Source organism: Setaria italica, chromosome VII (assembly GCF_000263155.2).
Source record: "Setaria italica strain Yugu1 chromosome VII, Setaria_italica_v2.0, whole genome shotgun sequence".
Classification (NCBI taxonomy): domain Eukaryota; kingdom Viridiplantae; phylum Streptophyta; class Magnoliopsida; order Poales; family Poaceae; genus Setaria; species Setaria italica.
The window spans coordinates 16791324-16810362 of NC_028456.1; the positions used below are offsets into that span (position 1 = coordinate 16791324).

Below are 19039 nucleotides of genomic sequence, written 5' to 3' on the forward strand. Positions count from 1 at the left end.
GTAAAAATTTGCTGAAATTTGGATGGATGGTGGTTTAATTTCCTTAGGAAAAAAATTCCCTACCTTGCCAAACTGCATGTCTGATTCCTCGTAAACGAGTGATTCATTGAACTTCAGACTTCCTAATGCCTGCATAGCTAATATCGTATGGAAGAATGAAGGGTCATGAAGAATGAAGGGTCATGCTTGAGATAGTCATTAAACGGATTGACATTTGGATTGAAATGAGACAAAATTTTCAAATTTGGAAATAACCCTATCAAAATAGAATGAATATGAGAGTTAATCAGGTAACCAAATAGATCTATAACTTATTCACTAAAGATGTAGTTTCGTGATACAACGCCTTAAATCTGCACCATAGTAGCCAATCTCTTAGTATAATATCACCATCTTGGGGTCTAGCTGGGGTGACTGCAGGGGTGGATCCAATATGGGGACTGGAGTCTCCCTACCCTCATGGATGAAGAGGAGGAATAAAACGATGAAGAAGAGGACCCCATGAGATCCTGGATCAGTGAAAAAGAAAGATTAAAAACTCGTTTCCATTGCCGAGTGCGTGCCTGCATTTGTTGTTAAAGCTAGCTTTAAAATGGAAACAAAGATCCTGGCGAAGTATCAAACACATGGAGATACATAGCACAGCTGAAAATTCCAAATGTTTTCCTTTTTTGGGGTTCTGCGTAGGCAGACCCGGAAACCATAAGCGTGTGATCAAATGCCAAAAGTACCCATCGATGCACAGAGATCACAATTGCAACAAGAATAGCCACTTGCCAGATAAAAGACTATTATCATAGGACGACAAAATACAAAAATGTGGTCAGGCAAAATAATGCTCACTTCAATAACAGGTCTCACGATGTAACAAATATTTCTATCTTAGTTGATAAACAAAAACCCATGTGATTCTCTACATTTTTACTCAGCCAGGCCGAACCATATCACTACACCATTGCATATTGCAAGGCAATATTCCAATGGCTTCCAACAAGCATAGACAACCCAGGAGCCAGCCGAAACAAAACCCATGCGTACCACTGCTAAAAAAGGCCAATCATTAGTCCATCAACAGTAGATGAGCTTCAATGGCGTATCCTCCTCTCCGGCTGCCCCAAACTTGATTGCTACTAAGCAAAATGACAACGCTGGCAGGATAAATTAGAGTTGTCACAGCTCCAGAACAAAATTATTCTCACCACTCTGGTGGGGTAAGAGGTTCATCATGCAAAACCTCTGGCAGAGGCCACCAGCTGCAATGCTCGGTATATAAATATTTCCATAGAGACAATCTTCCTCGCAAAATGTACTTAGGTGAGGCAATGACACTACTCCCCGCTTTTCTTGCTCCGGAAATTCTCCCTCATTGCGGCAACCTTTTTCTTGCACTGGACTACAGTCTTACCCGGGACAGCAGCAGCCACACGCTCCCATCTTTGGCTTGCATCCTTAGGAAAAGCCTTCAAAGCTTGGACGAGAGCCAGAACTTGCGTCTCTGACCAGGCCTCTGGATCAGTCACAGAAGGTGCAGCATCTGGAACAGGATCAGCAGCTGCTTTCCCATTGGCTGGCTGGCTGCTAGCAGGCTGTGCCGCCGTCTTGGATGAAGCAGTCCCAGCTCCATCAGTTGACGAACTAACTGTTTCATCTCTGGTTGAAAGTGGTGAAGCAATGGTTGGGGCTGGTTTGCGCTTCTCAAGGAAAGAGTCAAAAGCTTTTGTTGAATCTGGCTTCTGCAGAAGAACAGTCTTTGTGGCCTTGAGAATCTCTTCAACAGATCTGCCTGTCCCAATAAACTCAGAAACAACCTCCCATCTACGTGAAGTTCCCTTAGGATACTTCTGGATTGCCTTCCTAAGCAATTCAACCTCTTCCTTTCCCCATGGTCTCTCTTTTTTCTCATAGCTGTTCAATAAGCTGCTGCCTTGTGTCACTTTTCCTCCTGTAGAGTTGGATTTTGGAGCAGAACCCTCCACACCGTTTGCATCACTTTTCTTTGCTTCCTTTGAGGAACTTTCTTTATTAAGTGCACTGCTCAGCAACTTGGCCTTTTCAGCTGCATCCTTACCCTCCATACTGTCACAGAGTTTCTTGAGCTGTTCCATATCAAGTGAGGCACATGCTGTTTCAACATCCTCATCTGACAGACCAAAGTTGCTCTCTGCAACTACAGGTGCTGCAAGAGTGCGCAGACGGGTTTTCTCTTTGCGCAGCAGCTTCTTCTCTTTCTCCTTCAACTTCTTCTGATTGAGTGCAGCTTCCGCAGCTTTCTTAGCCTCCTCTTCTTTCCTTTTCCTTTCCTCTTCAGCAGCTCTTGCTGCTTCCTCCTCCTGCTGTTTCTTTGCCAAATACTTTGCCTCCTTTCTTCTCTGCTTCTCAGCCTTCTCCTCATCCTTCCTCCTCTGGATCCTTGGGTCTTTCTTGTAAGCATTGTCAACAAGAGTACGCACTCGTGCATACTCAGCCTTTTTGGCCTTCTCTTGTAGTTTGGCGTTCTGCCTCTCCATCCACCTCTTATGTTCACGAGATTCAGCTTGCTCCAAATCATATTCATCATCATCTGGAAATTCCCTCCAACTCTTGAAGTTGTACCAGAAATTGTAGAACTTGTCAACTTCCTGTACAGGAGTAGCATCATCTCCAAGAGAAGGAATAGGCTGGGTAACAGACCAGCGTCCGTTTCTCATGAAGGCTGGGCCAAAGACCTTGAAGAAGTCCTGTGGGGCACAGTCTGTCGGGACATCATCATCAAACTCATCTGTTGAGTCGTAAATCCTCCTCTTAGTCGGGTCTATGAGGACTTCATAGGCCTCCTGAATGGCCTTGAAATTGCTCTCTATCTCATCCTTTTTTGCTTGCTTTGCCTCCTCTGTTGTCTCTGCAAGAATCAGAGCAGCCTGCTTATCTGGATGATGTTTGAGGGCCATATCACGGTAACTCTTCCGAATCTGATCTTCAGTGGCCAAGAACCTCAAGTGTCCTAACCCAAGCAATGCATAGTGATCCTGTTGTTGACTGCCAGAAGACTTCTTCTTCCCTTTGCTGCTAAAGGTATCAGAGGCAGTATTAAAATCTTGGCTCTTGTCATCTGATGAAACGCTGCGATCATCAGTTTCTGTGTCTTCTTGCTCCCCAAGACCAAGAAGCTTCATTGCCGCAGCATGGAATGAATGACCAGCAGGTTCATATTTCAAAGCTTTCATGGGCAGGCAGTTGGATGAAACATACAAAGGCACCCCATCTACGATCTCCTGGGAGTAAGTGATCAGAAGACAACTCTTCTGGGGCTCCATATGAGCGACAATGTCGAGTTCTTTAACAGAACTCCTGAGTCAAGATAAACAACTGATACAACCTGCACTGGTTACAAAAAAAAATCAGGTCAAAACAGAAAACAGCATCAAACTGTACAACAATGAATGTAAGTAATCAATGTAGCCAAATTATGCACAGATACACAAACAAGAAAATACATACCATCACTTGAATGGCAATACATAAAGCTTGGCATGCCATCTACTATCTAGTGAAGAAAAGGGTGGCAGGGGTATAACAAGGATCAATTAATGCATACATCTTGATAGCTAAAACCCTCTGCATGCTACTACTTTCTGTATCATAAGGTTTAAATAAGGCAAACCATCACACCCATCTACTCCTACAAGCTTGCAAGCCCACTTGTTGTCATTGGAACATGTAAAGCTGGCACATTTCAACAAATAGAGCCCCTTTTTTTTAATTTGCAAGGCTACAGAACCCGCAATTGTTCAACATGCATGCATGAACCCTTCTGTGCCTCATTGGAATATGTAACCTAGGACATTTGAACAAATGAAGTCCCTTTTCCATATTGCAAGGCTACAAAATCATAATACTTCAGTGCCGGCTGAAACCCTGGGGTAAGTGTGGAAGGGCATTTGAACAAATGACCCTTTTGTTCAATTTGCAAGGCAGAACCTATAATTCTGCAATAAAGAGTGGACTGTTCTGACTTACATGCAGCAGGTAAATACTCCTACTACACGACCTCGGATCAATGTTAGCAATAAAATACTATGCACCAATCTAGAACGTGTTATGCAACCTATCCTAATCCTAAAAACGAGGCTAACAAGGAACAGGGTTGGCCCGTTACAGGTCTGTTTGGATTGTTTACGCAACTGACCAAGCTACGATAACCTATCCTAATCCTAAAGAGGAGGCTAACAAGGAACAGGGTTGGCCCGTTACGGGTCTGTTTGGATTGTTTCCATAACTGACCAAGCTACAATCAAGCGTGCAACAACTGCAGCAGATGATTTGTCCGCTGCACTTTTGGCAAACAAAAGATGAAGTTGCCTAAAGTTTTGCAGCACGCCAACTCTTTATCAGAAACAAAACGGCTGCCTAAACAATTGCGGCTCACCACACTGCTGCCTAAAACAATTGCGGCACACCGAAGCTTAGCGTGGTGAGCTGTGGCTGCCATACAAACACAGCACCTCCTGCTGATACACCACTCACTGGTTCATATCCACATTAATTGCCACAAAATAACAAAAAAACAAATCCTAAGTGGAGCGAGTACCATAAATTCCCTACAGGCTAACAAGGAACAGAGTTGGCCCGTTACGGGTCTTTCAATTGTTTCTGTAACTGACCAAGCTATGATCGAGCGTGCCGCAACTGCTGCGAATGATTTGTCCACCACACTTTTGGCAAGCAATGGATGGAGTTGCCTAACGTTTTGTGGTACGCCAAATCTTTCAGAAACAAAACGGCTGCCTAAACAATTGCGGCACGCCGAACCTTAGCGCTGTGAGCTGCAGCTGCCATCCACACACAGCACCTCCAGCTGATACACCACCCACTGGTTCATATCCACATTAATTCCCACAAAATAATAACAAAAAGGTAAATCCCAGGTGGAGCGAGTACCATAAATTCCCTACGCGTCGACTTAAAAGCACTAATCAGGCGGCGCGACCCCTTCCTCGCGAGAAATCGCAAGAAAAATAGAAACTTTGAGCATGGATTGGAACAAACGAATCGAAGCAAGCGAGGTCGGGGTTTCCTTACCGATAGAAGAGAGAAGGAACCGGGCCCGGACGGATCTCGCACGCCGGCTCGACGGAAGGCGGCGGCGTGATGCTGGCCGCGGGAGAGCACGGGGACGGCGGCTGCGACGCGTAGGAACGGCCGCGGGATGAGGGCGTCGGGGTTGGAGGCGGTGATGCTCGGGGACGCGGCGGCAACCATAAAACCCTAGCAGCCGGCGATAAATAGAGGCGGAGGGAGGTGGGGACAAGGGGAGGGGAGAGATGGATTCGTTGCCGGATGCCGCACGCTTCTTCCGACCCTCACGTCTCTCTCTTGGGCTGGGCTCGGCTCGGCTGTTTTGCCGCTGCTGGGCTTCGTAGGCCGCCCGAAAGGAAGGAGAGCCCAAGTGATGAGTTAAGCAGCAAGACATTCATTTTGTTTTGTGTTTACCCGACTACAGTTATTTCGAGTCGCGCCGAGTATTCGAAGTTGCCACTAGCACGTCGCTAAGCATCACGGCGAAGTCGGTGCAATGGTGCCTACTGAAGTTTTCGTTGGAGATTGTTGGTACGCGGATCGGACGATGGTTGATTAACCGACTCGACCAGCCCAATCTATCACGAAGTTGAAGTCAGATTGGAACCGCGCGTGTTTCTCATATTCGAGGCGGATCGGAGGTCGCGAAGTCGCCGAGTTTCCTGGCGATATTGCCCAACCCCTCGTGGTGAGTCGTCATGGCGGGAAGTTGGCTCTCCGTGGTGGTTGCGAAGCAACGATCGAAGTTTCGTGCACCATCCGCGACGCATGCTCAGAAGCTGAAGATGAACGTCGTGCTTGTGGCATCGAGGTTGAAGATGACTAGGTTCATCAAGCTCGCTCGATGATCACGATGAGCACCTTTACCTAACGCGTCAACTGTCGATGTTTTGTACTTGGCAACCTACCGAGGGACATCCCGAATTGATGGGTCAGTGGGGAAGCGTTGAATCTGGAGCCTGATGGTAACACATGGGATGCAAGATGCGGATTTATACAGGTTCAGACCGTGAGAATACGTAGCGTAATACCCTACGTCATATTTGGAGTCATGTATATTGTGCCATGTGCTTGGGTATACGAGGTATAAGTGCCATGTTGTGTCTGGTTATGGTTGTGGTTTGCTAATTTAGGGACCTCTACCCTCCTTTATATATCGTAGAGGGTAAGGTTAGTAGTTAGTTATAATGTAGAAGTCCTAGTAGAATTAAAAAAATTCTGATAGAATTATAAAGGGTAATCCTATGCGGTACCTGGGTGTCTAACTCCGCAGGATTCCTGTCCTCGGTTTACCTTTAGGTCTAGAATATGCTCGGGTAGGATTTCACCCCCCATCTTCTGTTAGGTCCTGACCTCTGAAGCAAATTAATAGCTTTTTCTATACCCTCATTTGCTTACTTAACAAATTATAGCTTCTGCTGTGTACCCACTGTCGGATTTAGTAGCCCAGCAGTCTACCAGGAGACTACGCAAGTGGTTGATTTGTAAGTGGCAAGAACTCGAAGGTGATCGCGAGAACACGAGGGACACGAAGGTTTTAGACAGATTCGGACCTTTAAAGAGTAATACCCTACGTCATGTATGTTTAGTGGCTTGTATTGCTTTGCGTTGGTGCGTGATTTACAGATTGGATTGTATTGCCCTCAGGAGGCGCCCTTGGCAGCCTTATATAGGCTGACGAGGTCTGTAGCCGCTGGGTGCCTAGCCTTGCCTGACCAGCGTCCTGCTGAGATCGGATCTCGAGTTTGTAGTAGGGGTGAACGCAAGGTTGTCTAAGTTTCACGAGCTAGGACGCTGACCACACGAGTTAGTCGTATTGCCTCGAGAGGGGAAGGAGAAGGATGCAAGACCTAGAGGTCGACGCCTGGGGGAAGCTCCCAAGCTTGAAAGCGAGTAGTCTATCGAACAGGTCGGACAGCCCCCGAGCGTCAGGAACAGCTCAGGCAAAGGAACAGGAAGGCAGTAGGTACGCAAAGAACCTCGGTGGTTTTATTCATTCAGTAAAAAGGGGAAAGTAGAATACATAGCTTTTATACCTTAAGGGTAGAAGCGCTGCAGGTGCTCGATGTTTCACGGATTGGGGACGTCTAAGCCGTCCGCCCATTGGGGTCGATAGGTGCCTGGATGGATGACCTCTCGGACGATGAAGGGGCATCACGGTCATTGCGGTGGCGGTTGTCGCAATGCTTGTCGTCCCTGCGGTAGTTGTTGCGGCGAGGTCGTTTGTACTTCACCGGGGGGCCGAGCTCTTTTCTTGACGACTATGCAGTCTTGGAGATTGTGACGTGCGACCTTATGGAAAGGGCACGGAGTGTTCATGGAGTCATCAAACTCTTCCCAGAGGGAGGTAGTTGGTCTAGCGGGATCGGCTTCGGCGGTAAGAACCTTGGGGGCTCTTTTTTGAAGTCAGGATGACTCCTCCTCCTCTTCGCGGATAGGCTCCAGCCGACCTCCCACGCGGTTACCGTGGTTGGCTCGGAGGTAACCGGATCTACTATGGGCAGATCGGCTTCGAGAGTGCCGGATAGATGTGGACTAGGAGTGTGTTGACCGGCTCCGAGCCCACTCTTCAATGTGGGTGTTGGCAACGTAGATACGTGCCCGGATTCGCTGGTGTGGCTCTAAATCTAGAAGATTTTCCAGGTCGGCAAAGGCAGCCCCCAGGTTAGCCTGGGGTGTGGTGGAAACATAGCGGCCGGCCTCCTTGATGTCGGCTTGTAGAATGCGGGCACGTATACGGCGCCTGCGTCTGCTCCGGGCACCGTCCTGATCGTCGTTGTCACCGTTGTTGGCGCGTGGTGGGTCGGCACTGGTTGCCTGCTGCCTCGGTTCCCATGTTAGTAGCAGGTTGTTGGCATTGCTAGGCGTCGGCTTTCTCTCGTTGGCGCCGTACTGCGCGTTCCTAGTTCTTGGAATTGCGGCCTGCTTCCTGAGAAGAGGTTTTGCCATCCCTGGGTGGATCGTCAGCAGAGACCACGAAGGCTTCGCAATCTGGCATGGAGGAGTTGCTCTCGTCGTCGCTTCCGTAGGGGTTCGAAGTTAAGACGATGCAGGGGACCTGGAACTCGCCACAGTTCGAAAACTGAGTGGGTGCGGGTGGGTCTCCAGATTGGATTTGAAGGGACTGCGCAAGTTTTGTGAAAAACGCAGCAGCCGAGTTCCTCATAACAAAGGGGGCAAGGGAAGGACCTGCGCCGACCTTGTTGGGCGTAGTGCCGCCTCGGAGAGGTTGATGCACTCAGCGATGGTGTTGCTGATGCAATCTAGCCCCGCGATCAGGTCGGAGGGCGTGTGGCGGCTAGGATGTTCAGAATTCTCTCTGAGAGAGAGATTGCCGACCTGCTGGGCAAGCGACGTGATGATCCTTGGGTGAAGACCTTGTTCCGTCGGAGTAGATCCGATGGATGCTGAGCTGACAACGGACGTCGAGTCGATGGAAAACGCGGTGGACTTAGAGTCCACCGGCGCGCTGCCAAAGTAGAGCTGGATCAGATTGGCGAGGAAGTTCTTCATGCTCTCGGAGAAGATGACGCCAGGGCGAGATGCCATCGAGCTCGCTTGGGAGGATCTCACAATCACCCCTATCTGGCGTGCCAACTGTCGGATTTAGTAGCCCAGCAGTCCACCAAAGGATTACCCAAGTGGTTGATTTGTAGGTGGAGGGGATTGCGAAACTAAGAACTCGAAGGTGATCGCGAGAACATGAGGGACACGAAGGTTTTAGATAGGTTCGGACCTCCGGAGAGTAATACCCTACGTCCTATATGCTTGGTAGCTTGTATTGCTTTGTGCTGGTGCGTGGTTTACAGATTGGATTGCCCTCGGGAGGCGCCCGTGGCAACCTTATATAGGTCAGGAGGCGCCCCTGGTAACCTTATATAGGCTGACGACCTAGGGTTACAAGTTGATTTCAATCTAATGTAGTCGGTTGTTACATAGAAGATAATCGGAGTCAGATTACAATACGTATCACACAATATCCAGGCTGTTTTGAATCGCCCGACCTCCTTAACGTGCACTCCAAGTATCTTCATGTCCTTGGCCCACACGCCTTGATCGGGCGAGCCCACTAGTCAGGCCCGGCTAGTATCCTGGTCGGTGAGGACCCATGGGGTATCCATATCCCTCACCCTCATTTTCGTACTTGCACATGAAATAATGCTGATTCTCTGCTAAATCCAGCAGGAGCTCTGCCAAATAGTTTTTTAGAGAGAAGTTCAGCAGGAGCTCTGCCAAATAGTTTTTTAGAGAGAAGTGATTTTCTACTAATTCTGTGAAGTGATTATGTGAAATGAAATAAGAGGCTGGGAGCTGGAGAAAATAGCTTCTTCTGATTCTGTGAAGTGATTATCCATCCTGATTTTAAGAATTTATGCTAGAGAATAAAAGAAAATCGCTTTCAGCTACATAATCACTTCTTTTGGAGAATCAGCACAACAAAGAATTAGAAGGGCCCTGAGATCCTCATGCTTTGGATTTAATGTAATTGTTCTACGTGCTTACTGTTTACCTATTATATCTGTTTGTCTTCCAGTTCTGTAGCCAAAGCATGAGGAAGTCTTGGACTCAGATAGTCATGACTGTGTATTCTCTTCCCTTGACAAAAGAAGATGCTTATGTTCTCCCTCCCAGAACACTTCCTGTGCTCGGATTAGGTACTCCCATACTCCCACTTTAAAAATACACCACTAAAAGTGCATGAACATTACAACACAAATGTGGATAGATAGAGCATGTAATCATCTACCATCATGCAAAATTTTAGTTGCATCTAAAACTTGGGTAGGAAGAAAAAAAAAGGTGAAATCAGCCTAAGAATAGTAGGGGGTCGCAGGTTTAATAAAACAGTTGCAATCCTCACTATTCAGAAGGTAATTTTTCTCTTTTATTTCTCCTTGCACAAGTTTTAGGTGCAACTCAAATTTTGCATGATGCAACGTGATTACTTACTCTATATATCCATATTTTTGTTGCAATTTTTCATGCATTTTAAAGTGGGAGTACGGGAGTACAGGAAATTTTCTCCCTCCACTCCTCCAGGATAACTCGGATGCCTCAACAGTATACCATTTCTCCAATTGGAACAGCGCATGCCTGTATATGATGTTTAAACCTCACTAACTCAGCTTAACATTACAAATTTGTACATGTGGGTACTGTAAGCCATTACCAAGGAGCCCGAAAAATTATTGTATCATTGTCAGGTTGGCTTCTTGGATACCAATAGCACGGATTGTATTCAAGCTTTTACACTTACTGCTACATATATGCACCCAATTTGTATATATGCAAGAAGTGATAAACTTGTCTTGCTTTTCCCTATGTTTGCCCCTGTCTTGTTTAACTTTCTTGTCTGGCTACTGGTAAATGTACATGTCACTTAGAAATGATATTGTAAGGTGGATATATATCATGAACCGGCACCTTTTAGTGTTCGACATGATTGATGATACTTTGGTTCTTTTAGCAATGAACCTGGTATTCCTGTTATAGTTACCAAAAGAAATACTCATTGTAATCCAGGATTGTAACATTGAGCTTTGCTTCCAACTACGCAAGATATACAACAGATCACGCAATACATTCCGGTTCTTGTTGATTAATAAAAACATAGTTGCCTGGGGAGAATTATCTCCATCTCAAGTACGCAAGATATACTACAGAAAATGCTAGCAAGGAACCTGTTTCATAAATAGGGGGTAATATATTACACAATGTTGAACCAAGTATCCCAACAACACACCAAGCTCAGAAGCCACTAAAAACAATTCTAGAATGTAAATGGTGCTGGTTACCTAAGCTATTACAAGAAAACTGAAAAAGTACTGCTGTTAGTATAAATGGATTTCTAACAGTTGGTTGCCCTCCTGCAGGCCATGACTGACATGCACAAAAGCAATTACACTTTCACCTTCTTGCTATTAGGTTTCTCAACCTTTTCAGTTTCAACATTCATCTTTTTTATGGAATCCAATAGGGATGGTGACTGCTCTTTGCTGGATGATGATTTTGCGAAAGGGTTAACTGGTCGCTGAGGCTCTGTTCGATTGCAGTCTTCAGTGCTCATCTTTTTTGAGCCAGTCTGATCCATGCCTCCTTTTTTATTCCGATCGACTGATGCTCCATTGCTGTCTCTCTTTGTTTCACTATTTTTGGGTACTTTGGTCAATGGAGTAAAGGGAGGTGAAACTTTTAAAGCGCTTCCAGTAATTCCTCTCACTTGTTCTCCTTTTGGCTTCTTTGGTTCAATTAAACTGCTTTCTTGATTGCTAGGATTCGGTATAGGTAATGAAGATTCCATCAATTTTTTTCCATTTTGCACAAACTTAGAAGGTAGAGCTGCATGAGAGGTCAACACTGGTGCGTTCCTTGTGATTGTAGCATTGGAGGAAAAACCTACTGCTCCAGCTATTTTTTTACCATTTAACATCCTCTCCTGAAATATGATATTTTATAACCAAGTCAAAGTCAATAAGGTTCTAGACAAGCACACGAATCAAGTTTTGAAAAAATAGACTGTTTCAATTAAGTAGAAAATTAAGGTGTGGCCTTCACCTCAAGTATGGAGCTGAACTTCTCTTGCAACATTGGAAGTTTCAAGCGTGTCACTAATGTTAGTGCTCCCTTCATTGACTTCTCTAGTATCAATAATTTTGCAAGCTCAGTAGCTCGAACCAGCTTATCACCTTTGGGAAAACAAAAAACATAAAAATATAAATTTCATAGAAAGCTAAAATTAGCAGCTATTCATGAATTTTTTTTATGTTCAAGCCTGTTACCACTGCAGCAGCTAGAGATGAGCCTCAAAATGCACCGGTCAAGTGCTGCCTCCATGTTGAATGCTTCATCGTCATATGCAGCTGCGTCCAGACCCAATGCAGCCATTTCATCCATCTTGTTTTGAATCTGAGATAAACATCAATTTTAATGACCAGATCACTGAACAGAGATAACACATACAGTACTGGAAAGGAGCAGTATGAACCTGTGACAGATATAGCTTCCTCATCATGAACTCATTTTCCAAACTGTTAGCACCAAGGTCAGATGAAGCGATGGGAAATGACAGCTCGAGTATGGTTAACACAGGCTTGGGCATCACCTAAGATCAGTAGCAGATATAAGTCAAAGGGCAAACCAATTTGCAGTGAGGAAACTGAGAATTAGTTATTGTCCAAGTTGCCAACAAATATTTAAGCATCGCATTATGCTTTAGTTTTCAGGAGGAAAGAGAAAGATAAATGAGTCTATGATTTTCTTTTGGGGGAATTAGCATGGCTCCTCAAATAAGCAAAACAAAGACATTCAAACTAAACTCTTGCAATTTCACTACTAAGCTAACACCACAAAACAAAGTTTCAACCTTCCAGTTTACATAGCTAAAACATTTTGCTGGAACTATCTGTTCGACTAATATCAACATAGCCGAAAAGAAACAAATCATACCTGTGGATAAGACTGTGGGTATTTGCATAGAATGCAGAATATATTATTAGCATCCAGACCTACCACCCAATGGCTTTCATCTTCGGATTTTCTTGCCTTGACCGAACTGAAATTAAATATGAGTGATTTTCTGTGCTTAAGCAATAACATGAGTGTTTATCCAGTACAGATTGAATATCTAATACCTAAATACTGGAAGCCAACTTCCGCCAAACTGACTGGAAAAGACCCTTAGTATTCCCTGGAAATGTTGTCGCCCATTTAAAACATTCTTAAACTTTGGTATAACTAAACCTATATTCAACACTAGCATACACGTAGGCCATACCTTGGAATCATATGAACTAAGTTGGCCATTATCACTGAATCCAAACCAGGATAATTGGGACGATGGAGTCAAAAGAAGGCGGCCAGACAATGATTGTGCTCTTTCAGATATGTTGAATACCCTAACATCCAGTACCTGTCAATACAAGTCACAAATATTTAGTCAGTTACAGCATCATTTCAGTTCTGACAGAAATATAGTGAGCAGTGACTAATAGGATAGGTGACTACTGAAATCCATAAGGTAGCTTTGGCACAATGTATATCAAGATCTCTAGGCAAATTAAAATGCTGGCAAATACTGAAATACCTGATCTCCTGAGGGCAGACAATCGGAAGCATGAGATACAATAGCTAGCTGATCCCCATGCCCTGCTGCTGTAACAACTGGGCCACTAACTGAGAGGATATGCATCTGTAGAAAAATAAATTTGTTTGATTAGTATTGTGATGCTGTTTGTCTTCCATAAAAGATAGGGCGAGATGCATGGTGGCTAAGGACTTGACCAGAATGCAGGTTACATTGCTGGCAATTAGATTCGTGGAGTGACGGTAGAAAATAGAAATAAGGAGTGATGGGGATAGCAACTGGAAATGTGGAGATGTATTTGTCCATTGCTTGTGTCTATCTTGACCTCTCATGATAATGTATATGACTCAACCCTCCTACTACTACTACATTGACCTTAGTCTGAGCTTGCATTCTATCATATCTTATACAACTTTCTTACTCAAGACTGTTAAATTGATTGGACTACTCTTTTCCCCTGTTTTAGTCAACTATTTCCTTCTCTACCTGGCATGGACAGCATCTGCAAGACTACAAGACCTCTATAAGATCTACAGCAATTGTATTTCCTCTTCAGTATTCAACTAAAAACAGAATGTTAGAATACCAGCCAGACAACCAATAGTCCCCTCAACTTCCATTATCATGGACTGGTTTGTTTTTTTCCTTTTCCTGTTGGTTGTGGTCTTTGAGTGAGAATAAAGAGTGATATATAACGAATTGTTATCAGCAATTTCATACTCCCTCCGTCCCAAATTACTATTCGTTTTGCCTTTTCTAGATACAAACATTTTGATATGCACCAAGATATATACTTATGTAGATACATAGCAAAAGTGATGTATCTAGAAAAGCCAAAACGAATAATAATTTGGGACGGAGGGAGTACCTATCAGAATTTCAGCCTTACGGAGCTCTAGTGGTGTGTGTTGTAATGGTTCTTACCCCTTTTTTCTTCTTAATATAATGAAGCGCAGCTCTGCTGGGTATTCAAGATTAAAAAAAAACTCTAGGCAGAAGCTGTGAACATGAAATTAATTTAAGACAGAGGTAGCTTCCTTTCAGTAAAAAGATCTTCGCTAAATCCCAGACAAGAATAAGACTAGACAAATAAAGATATATTTAAAATGTAAATCTCAGTAAACGTAATATAACCTGCAAGCCTCCTTCCGTGAAAATGCGCAAAAAATTTAAGCTTGTGACTGCAGCAACCCATCCAGCACCAAGAGCCACAGCCTTCACTTCTTCCCCCTCAAATCTCATTGACCACTAGTTTTGAACATAAAAATCATTTTTGCATCAATAATGAATAGACAACTGTAAACTTAGAGATTTCCATTAGTTGAACTTGTATAACCAGTGCTTGTAAGTATCGTACCTCACTGTTACCAGCCCAGCTACCGAAAGGGCGGTACATTAGAGTGCTCATATTCTTGTCACCTTTGCATGGATTTGCAAACACACTTCCTGATTCGTTCATTGCAGCCATTGTGAAACCAAAATAGTCCGTCATCGAAGGAACTCTAGGGCCTCTTCCAGTGTCATGAAAGTCAACCTGGAAAAAAAGTCAACAAGTATTGCCCTTTATAAGGAAGAACTGAAATAACATCAGATTGCTTGATTCACATGCAAGGTGCAATCAACAAAGTGCATACAATTGGCTATGATGCAACAGGTAACAGCAGATCTTACCTCTACGTGTGAATGCCCCTCATTTTCAATAGTAGTAATGCTTCCAAGCATGTTGTAGGCAAGGAAATTTCGCATACCAGGCTGAGGCGGTGTTGATCCAGGCTGGAAAGCAGCTTGCATTCTTGCAGTAACCAGCCTCCCTGAAGTTGCAGAATCACCTCTTGCCTTCCCAGCATCCTCCTTTTTATCTTTATGCTTATCTTTCAATCTTTTGGATGATTCCAATTGATGAATCAAATCCTCATCTTCACTATCTCCATCAAATGTGGACTTCCTCTTCAGCCTCTTGTGGCTGAAAGGAGTTGAATCACAAAGACTTTCATCAATATCATCCTCCAAGCCACCAGAGGTACACGGCTTCTCATCATCATCTTCATTGTCGTCGTCATCAAACAAAGGAACCTTAGTGGAGTTGAGGTCTGGTATACCCTCGGTAGGTGACTTCATAGTTGAAGGTATGACTGATTCCCAAATGCCAACCCTGCCCATGACATCAATCAGAAGTAAAGAATTTCCATCCGGTTTCCAAGCCAAGCTGCATATCCTCTCATCAAACTTCTGTCTCTCAATGTCCTGCCTTGACTTCACATCCCAGATGAGCACCTGCCTATCCAGGCCAGCACTGGCCAGGTATCTCCCATTCGGAGACCAGCACAAGCTGCACACTGGCTGCTCATGATCTCCTTTCAGCGTGGACACCTCCTCGCCTGTGTCCCTATCATACAGCACCACATTGTTCCTCAACCCGGGAACAGCAAGGGTCTGCCCATCAGGGCTCCAACACAGGACATTCCTGACCGAGTTATCCGAACGGAATGTGGGAGCAACGCGGGTTAAGGTACGGGCCTCACCGCCGATGCAAAGATCCCAATAGATGACAGTGCCAAAGCTGTCGACGGAAGCCAGGTAATCGTTCCTGGGGTCGAAAGCCAGCCCAGTGATGGAGCCCTTGTGGCCCTTGAGCACCTTGGAGATGGTGTTGTCGATGGTCGCAATCAGCTTGATGCCATCGTCGTCGCCTGCGGCCGCCAGCAGGGTTCCCTTCTTGTTGAAGGAAAGTGACCGGATCGGAAGGGTGAATCGGGCGACATTGCTCTGGAATGCCCCCTCTGCAACGAGATCCGAAGCATCACAGATCTTGCGTTGAAAACCAAAAAAAAGGGAGGGGGGGATTCGAATCCATTGCGCGCATCAGGGCGGTGGGATCCACGAACCTGGGAATGTGTAGAACTTGACGGAGTGATCGATGGATCCGGACGCCAGCGAGCCTCCGGGGCCCGGCGCGACTGCGAGCGCCGTGACGCCGTCCTTGTGGAGCCGGATCGTGGACAACGGCGCCGAACCAGAGCTCCGGCCACCAGCGAGCAAAGCGGCGGCGTCGTGGATCAGGACGGCGGTGTCGGCGGCGGACGCGGTGACGACATGTTGCCCGCCGGGGCCCCACACGGCGGAGCAGAGAGCCGGCGAGCCCGACTTGTGCGCTTCACGGAGCTTCACCGCGCGCCCTTTCATGGCGGCCCTACTCCTTGGAGGCTTTCTTGGTGGTGTCGGGGGAATGGAGATGGATTTGCGAGATTTGGGGAAGACAAGTGTGGGCGTGCTTTAGTTTTGTGGGATTTGTTTCCCGCCACCGGAAAAAATCGGCGGGCGATAGCGCGCCAAAAAGGGTTTCGGCGGGACGAGCGAGACATACTCGTGTGTTGGGCCCTATTGGGCCCGTGTGGACCGGGTTTAGTCCAGAGGGCGAACGGAGGGAAAGAGATGTACGATGAATCCTTCATTATTTAAAACTAGCACAATGCCCGTGCTACGGCTAATTGTGTTATTTTCTTCTGAAATGTTAGAGTTTTTTTTGTCATTTTATTTTTCATTGCAGTCAATGTTTATAAATTTTTAATGTAAACTTAGCAATTATTCGTTTCTTCTATATATCCCAATATGCAAATTTTGCAAGGTGAGGCTTCTTGAAATTCCATCCTAGACACGACATTGCATGGTAGCTTTCACTACTTGGTACGCAACTTCAAATTAACTACAGATGCATCTTTATTAGTACACAATTTCAAATGCATGTGATGCTCTCAATAATGAACGACAGTATGAGGTATATATAGGCCCCTTGCACGATTATATTTCATGAAAAAAATATTTACAGTGGAGTAGATGTCACACAATACGCAAGTACTTCTCTACTAAATGCTAAGAAGCCAACCACCGTAATTTCATCTTGGTAAGAAACACGTAATGCAAAGACTTAAATTTGAAATAAATGTAACCGAAATTTAGCTCGGAGCCGCTCATGGCAAAAGAAAGGCATATGAAACTAATAGTAAAAGAAGATGAATTAGTTACGGCAAATAAAACTCAAAATTGAACATCTGCATCTCTCTATACAGATAACTTGTCAACCTTTCATGAACAGCTTTTATTATGAACAATTAGTACTATTTCACAATACTTTTTTTCTTCTTTTTAACTTACCGATGTAGAAGCTTCCATCATTAGATTGTGAAGCAGAAGAGAAAGTTCTTTACATGTAAATCAGAAACTTTAGCTGCATTGTCACACAAAAAAAAACATTAAAATGTCAACACTCAACATTGCAGTATACAAAACACATGCCACCATTGGAAACAGAGTACGATTGGAAAAATAAACCTTGAGCTACTTTGCTTTGGGCTAACTTTTCACTGCCTTCTGTCCAGCTTCTGCAGGATGAAAATTTGAAGGCTGGGGTTTAAAGTATGCATTTGCTTGCCAGATGTTCTCCTCCCGGCAATGCTCATCTTGTTCGTTCCTTTGAGAGGACGCTGTTTAGCACAATCAGAACACACATCTTCAAAGCTTATTCCACTGAGCGCACTTGAAATGTGCTATCAATTGATGATTCCTTTGCTGGAGCATCGCCGACGCTATCTACAGAATTGTCACATTGTTCATCATTCATAAATAATTGTTCCTTGATTCCAACATATGTATGAGCCGAGCGATAGGACTCAAGCAGACATTGCCAGAAACATCACTTCAGGAGTGTTCCCTTCATGTATAGCATCATCCAGCTCCTTGGGATTATAAAGTGTTCTTTGCAGTCGCATGATGCTTGGTCGTCCCCAACAACTCGACCGAACACTCCAAGTTCCGAGATCACATCACTGGATCCGCAAGAGCTGCCCAATGAAACACACAAAATCCTTCGCACATCTCTCCATCGCGGCTATGTCCTGTGTGGAGAGAGATCATTGCAGCTCACATCAAAACCTAAATTTCTCCAGTTCATTAACAATAAGGTTCTCCTATTATACAGCAAAATCTAATTTGTACAAATTCATGTACCTTTGTGTGGAGGCCCCGGATAACAAGCTGAACACGGCAAGGCGTCGGTGACGGCAGAGGCCCAAGCACTTTCGTCGACGGCGAGAGAGTCTGTAAACTGATCAGGCCCAAGATCAGGAAGAAAAGAACAGTGGCCGAAGCTCTTCACCAGAAACAATGGATTAGAGATATTGTCGGACGGGCTACATTGTCCGCGATATCACAGTACATTGAGCTATGGCATGCGGTGGAGGGAATCAAGTTAATGACAGGGGTTGAGGACATTGTATCGTGGAGATGGGACCTCTCTGGAATATATTCCGCGAGATCAGCCTATAGGGCATTCTTCCAAGGCGCAACGAAATTTGCTGCAGCCAAGACCATTTGGAGAGCCTGGGCACCTCTGAAGATCAAGTTCTTCATGTGGCTCGCGATAAAAGATCGGTTATGGACAGCTGACAGGAGGCATCGTCAGGGCTTACAAGATCATACAGCTTGCGCATTGTGTGAGCAAGAACGGGAAACCACGGATCACATCTTTGTCAGATGTTCATATACACAGCAGGTCTGGCAAGAGATCAGCTCAATTCTGAACATTCAGAATCATGCCCCAACTTAGGAAGTCTGTCTCATCGACTGGTGGCTGCTCAAACGGAATGGTCTGAATACCCTGAAGAAGAGAGGATTGGACTCTGCGTTTATGCTAATCTCCTGGAAAATCTGGAAGGAACGTAACGACAGGGTCTTCAACAGATCGCCAGCAAAACAGCATGGAGGATTGGTTCGCGAAATCTCTGAACAAGCTCACCTATGGTGCAGCGCTGGTGCTAAGCACCTGTCCCTCCTAGGTTGGCCGGCGTCAGTAGGAGTGCCGGGACAATAGCCCCCGCCCCCCCCACCACACCCTCTCTTTCGGGG

At 45.2% G+C, this 19039-nt stretch overlaps 2 protein-coding genes across 3 annotated transcripts; both read right to left on the minus strand.

Moving 5' to 3' along the window:
- Positions 1-754: 754 nt before the first annotated feature.
- Positions 755-5259, minus strand: LOC101784917 (dnaJ homolog subfamily C member 2). Of its 2 annotated transcripts, none has more exons than XM_004975303.3 (2): positions 5059-5259; positions 755-3360 (listed from the first exon to the last, which is right to left on the minus strand). In XM_004975303.3, exon 2 carries the CDS (start codon positions 3291-3293, stop codon positions 1329-1331), a length of 1965 nt encoding a protein of 654 aa, XP_004975360.1. In that variant the 5' UTR covers positions 3294-3360; positions 5059-5259; the 3' UTR covers positions 755-1328. The 2 variants fall into 2 exon arrangements, with proteins under 2 accessions (XP_004975360.1, XP_004975359.1); XM_004975302.3 differs by having other exon boundaries at positions 755-3355; positions 5059-5258.
- Positions 5260-10710: 5451 nt separating this feature from the next.
- Positions 10711-16397, minus strand: LOC101785587 (WD repeat and HMG-box DNA-binding protein 1). Its single transcript, XM_004975304.3, has 12 exons — positions 16024-16397; positions 14810-15918; positions 14496-14672; positions 14273-14386; positions 13139-13243; positions 12830-12964; positions 12687-12742; positions 12502-12607; positions 12041-12157; positions 11835-11961; positions 11611-11741; positions 10711-11491 (listed from the first exon to the last, which is right to left on the minus strand). Exons 1-12 carry the CDS (start codon positions 16319-16321, stop codon positions 10955-10957), a joined length of 3012 nt encoding a protein of 1003 aa, XP_004975361.1. The 5' UTR covers positions 16322-16397; the 3' UTR covers positions 10711-10954.
- Positions 16398-19039: the final 2642 nt, after the last annotated feature.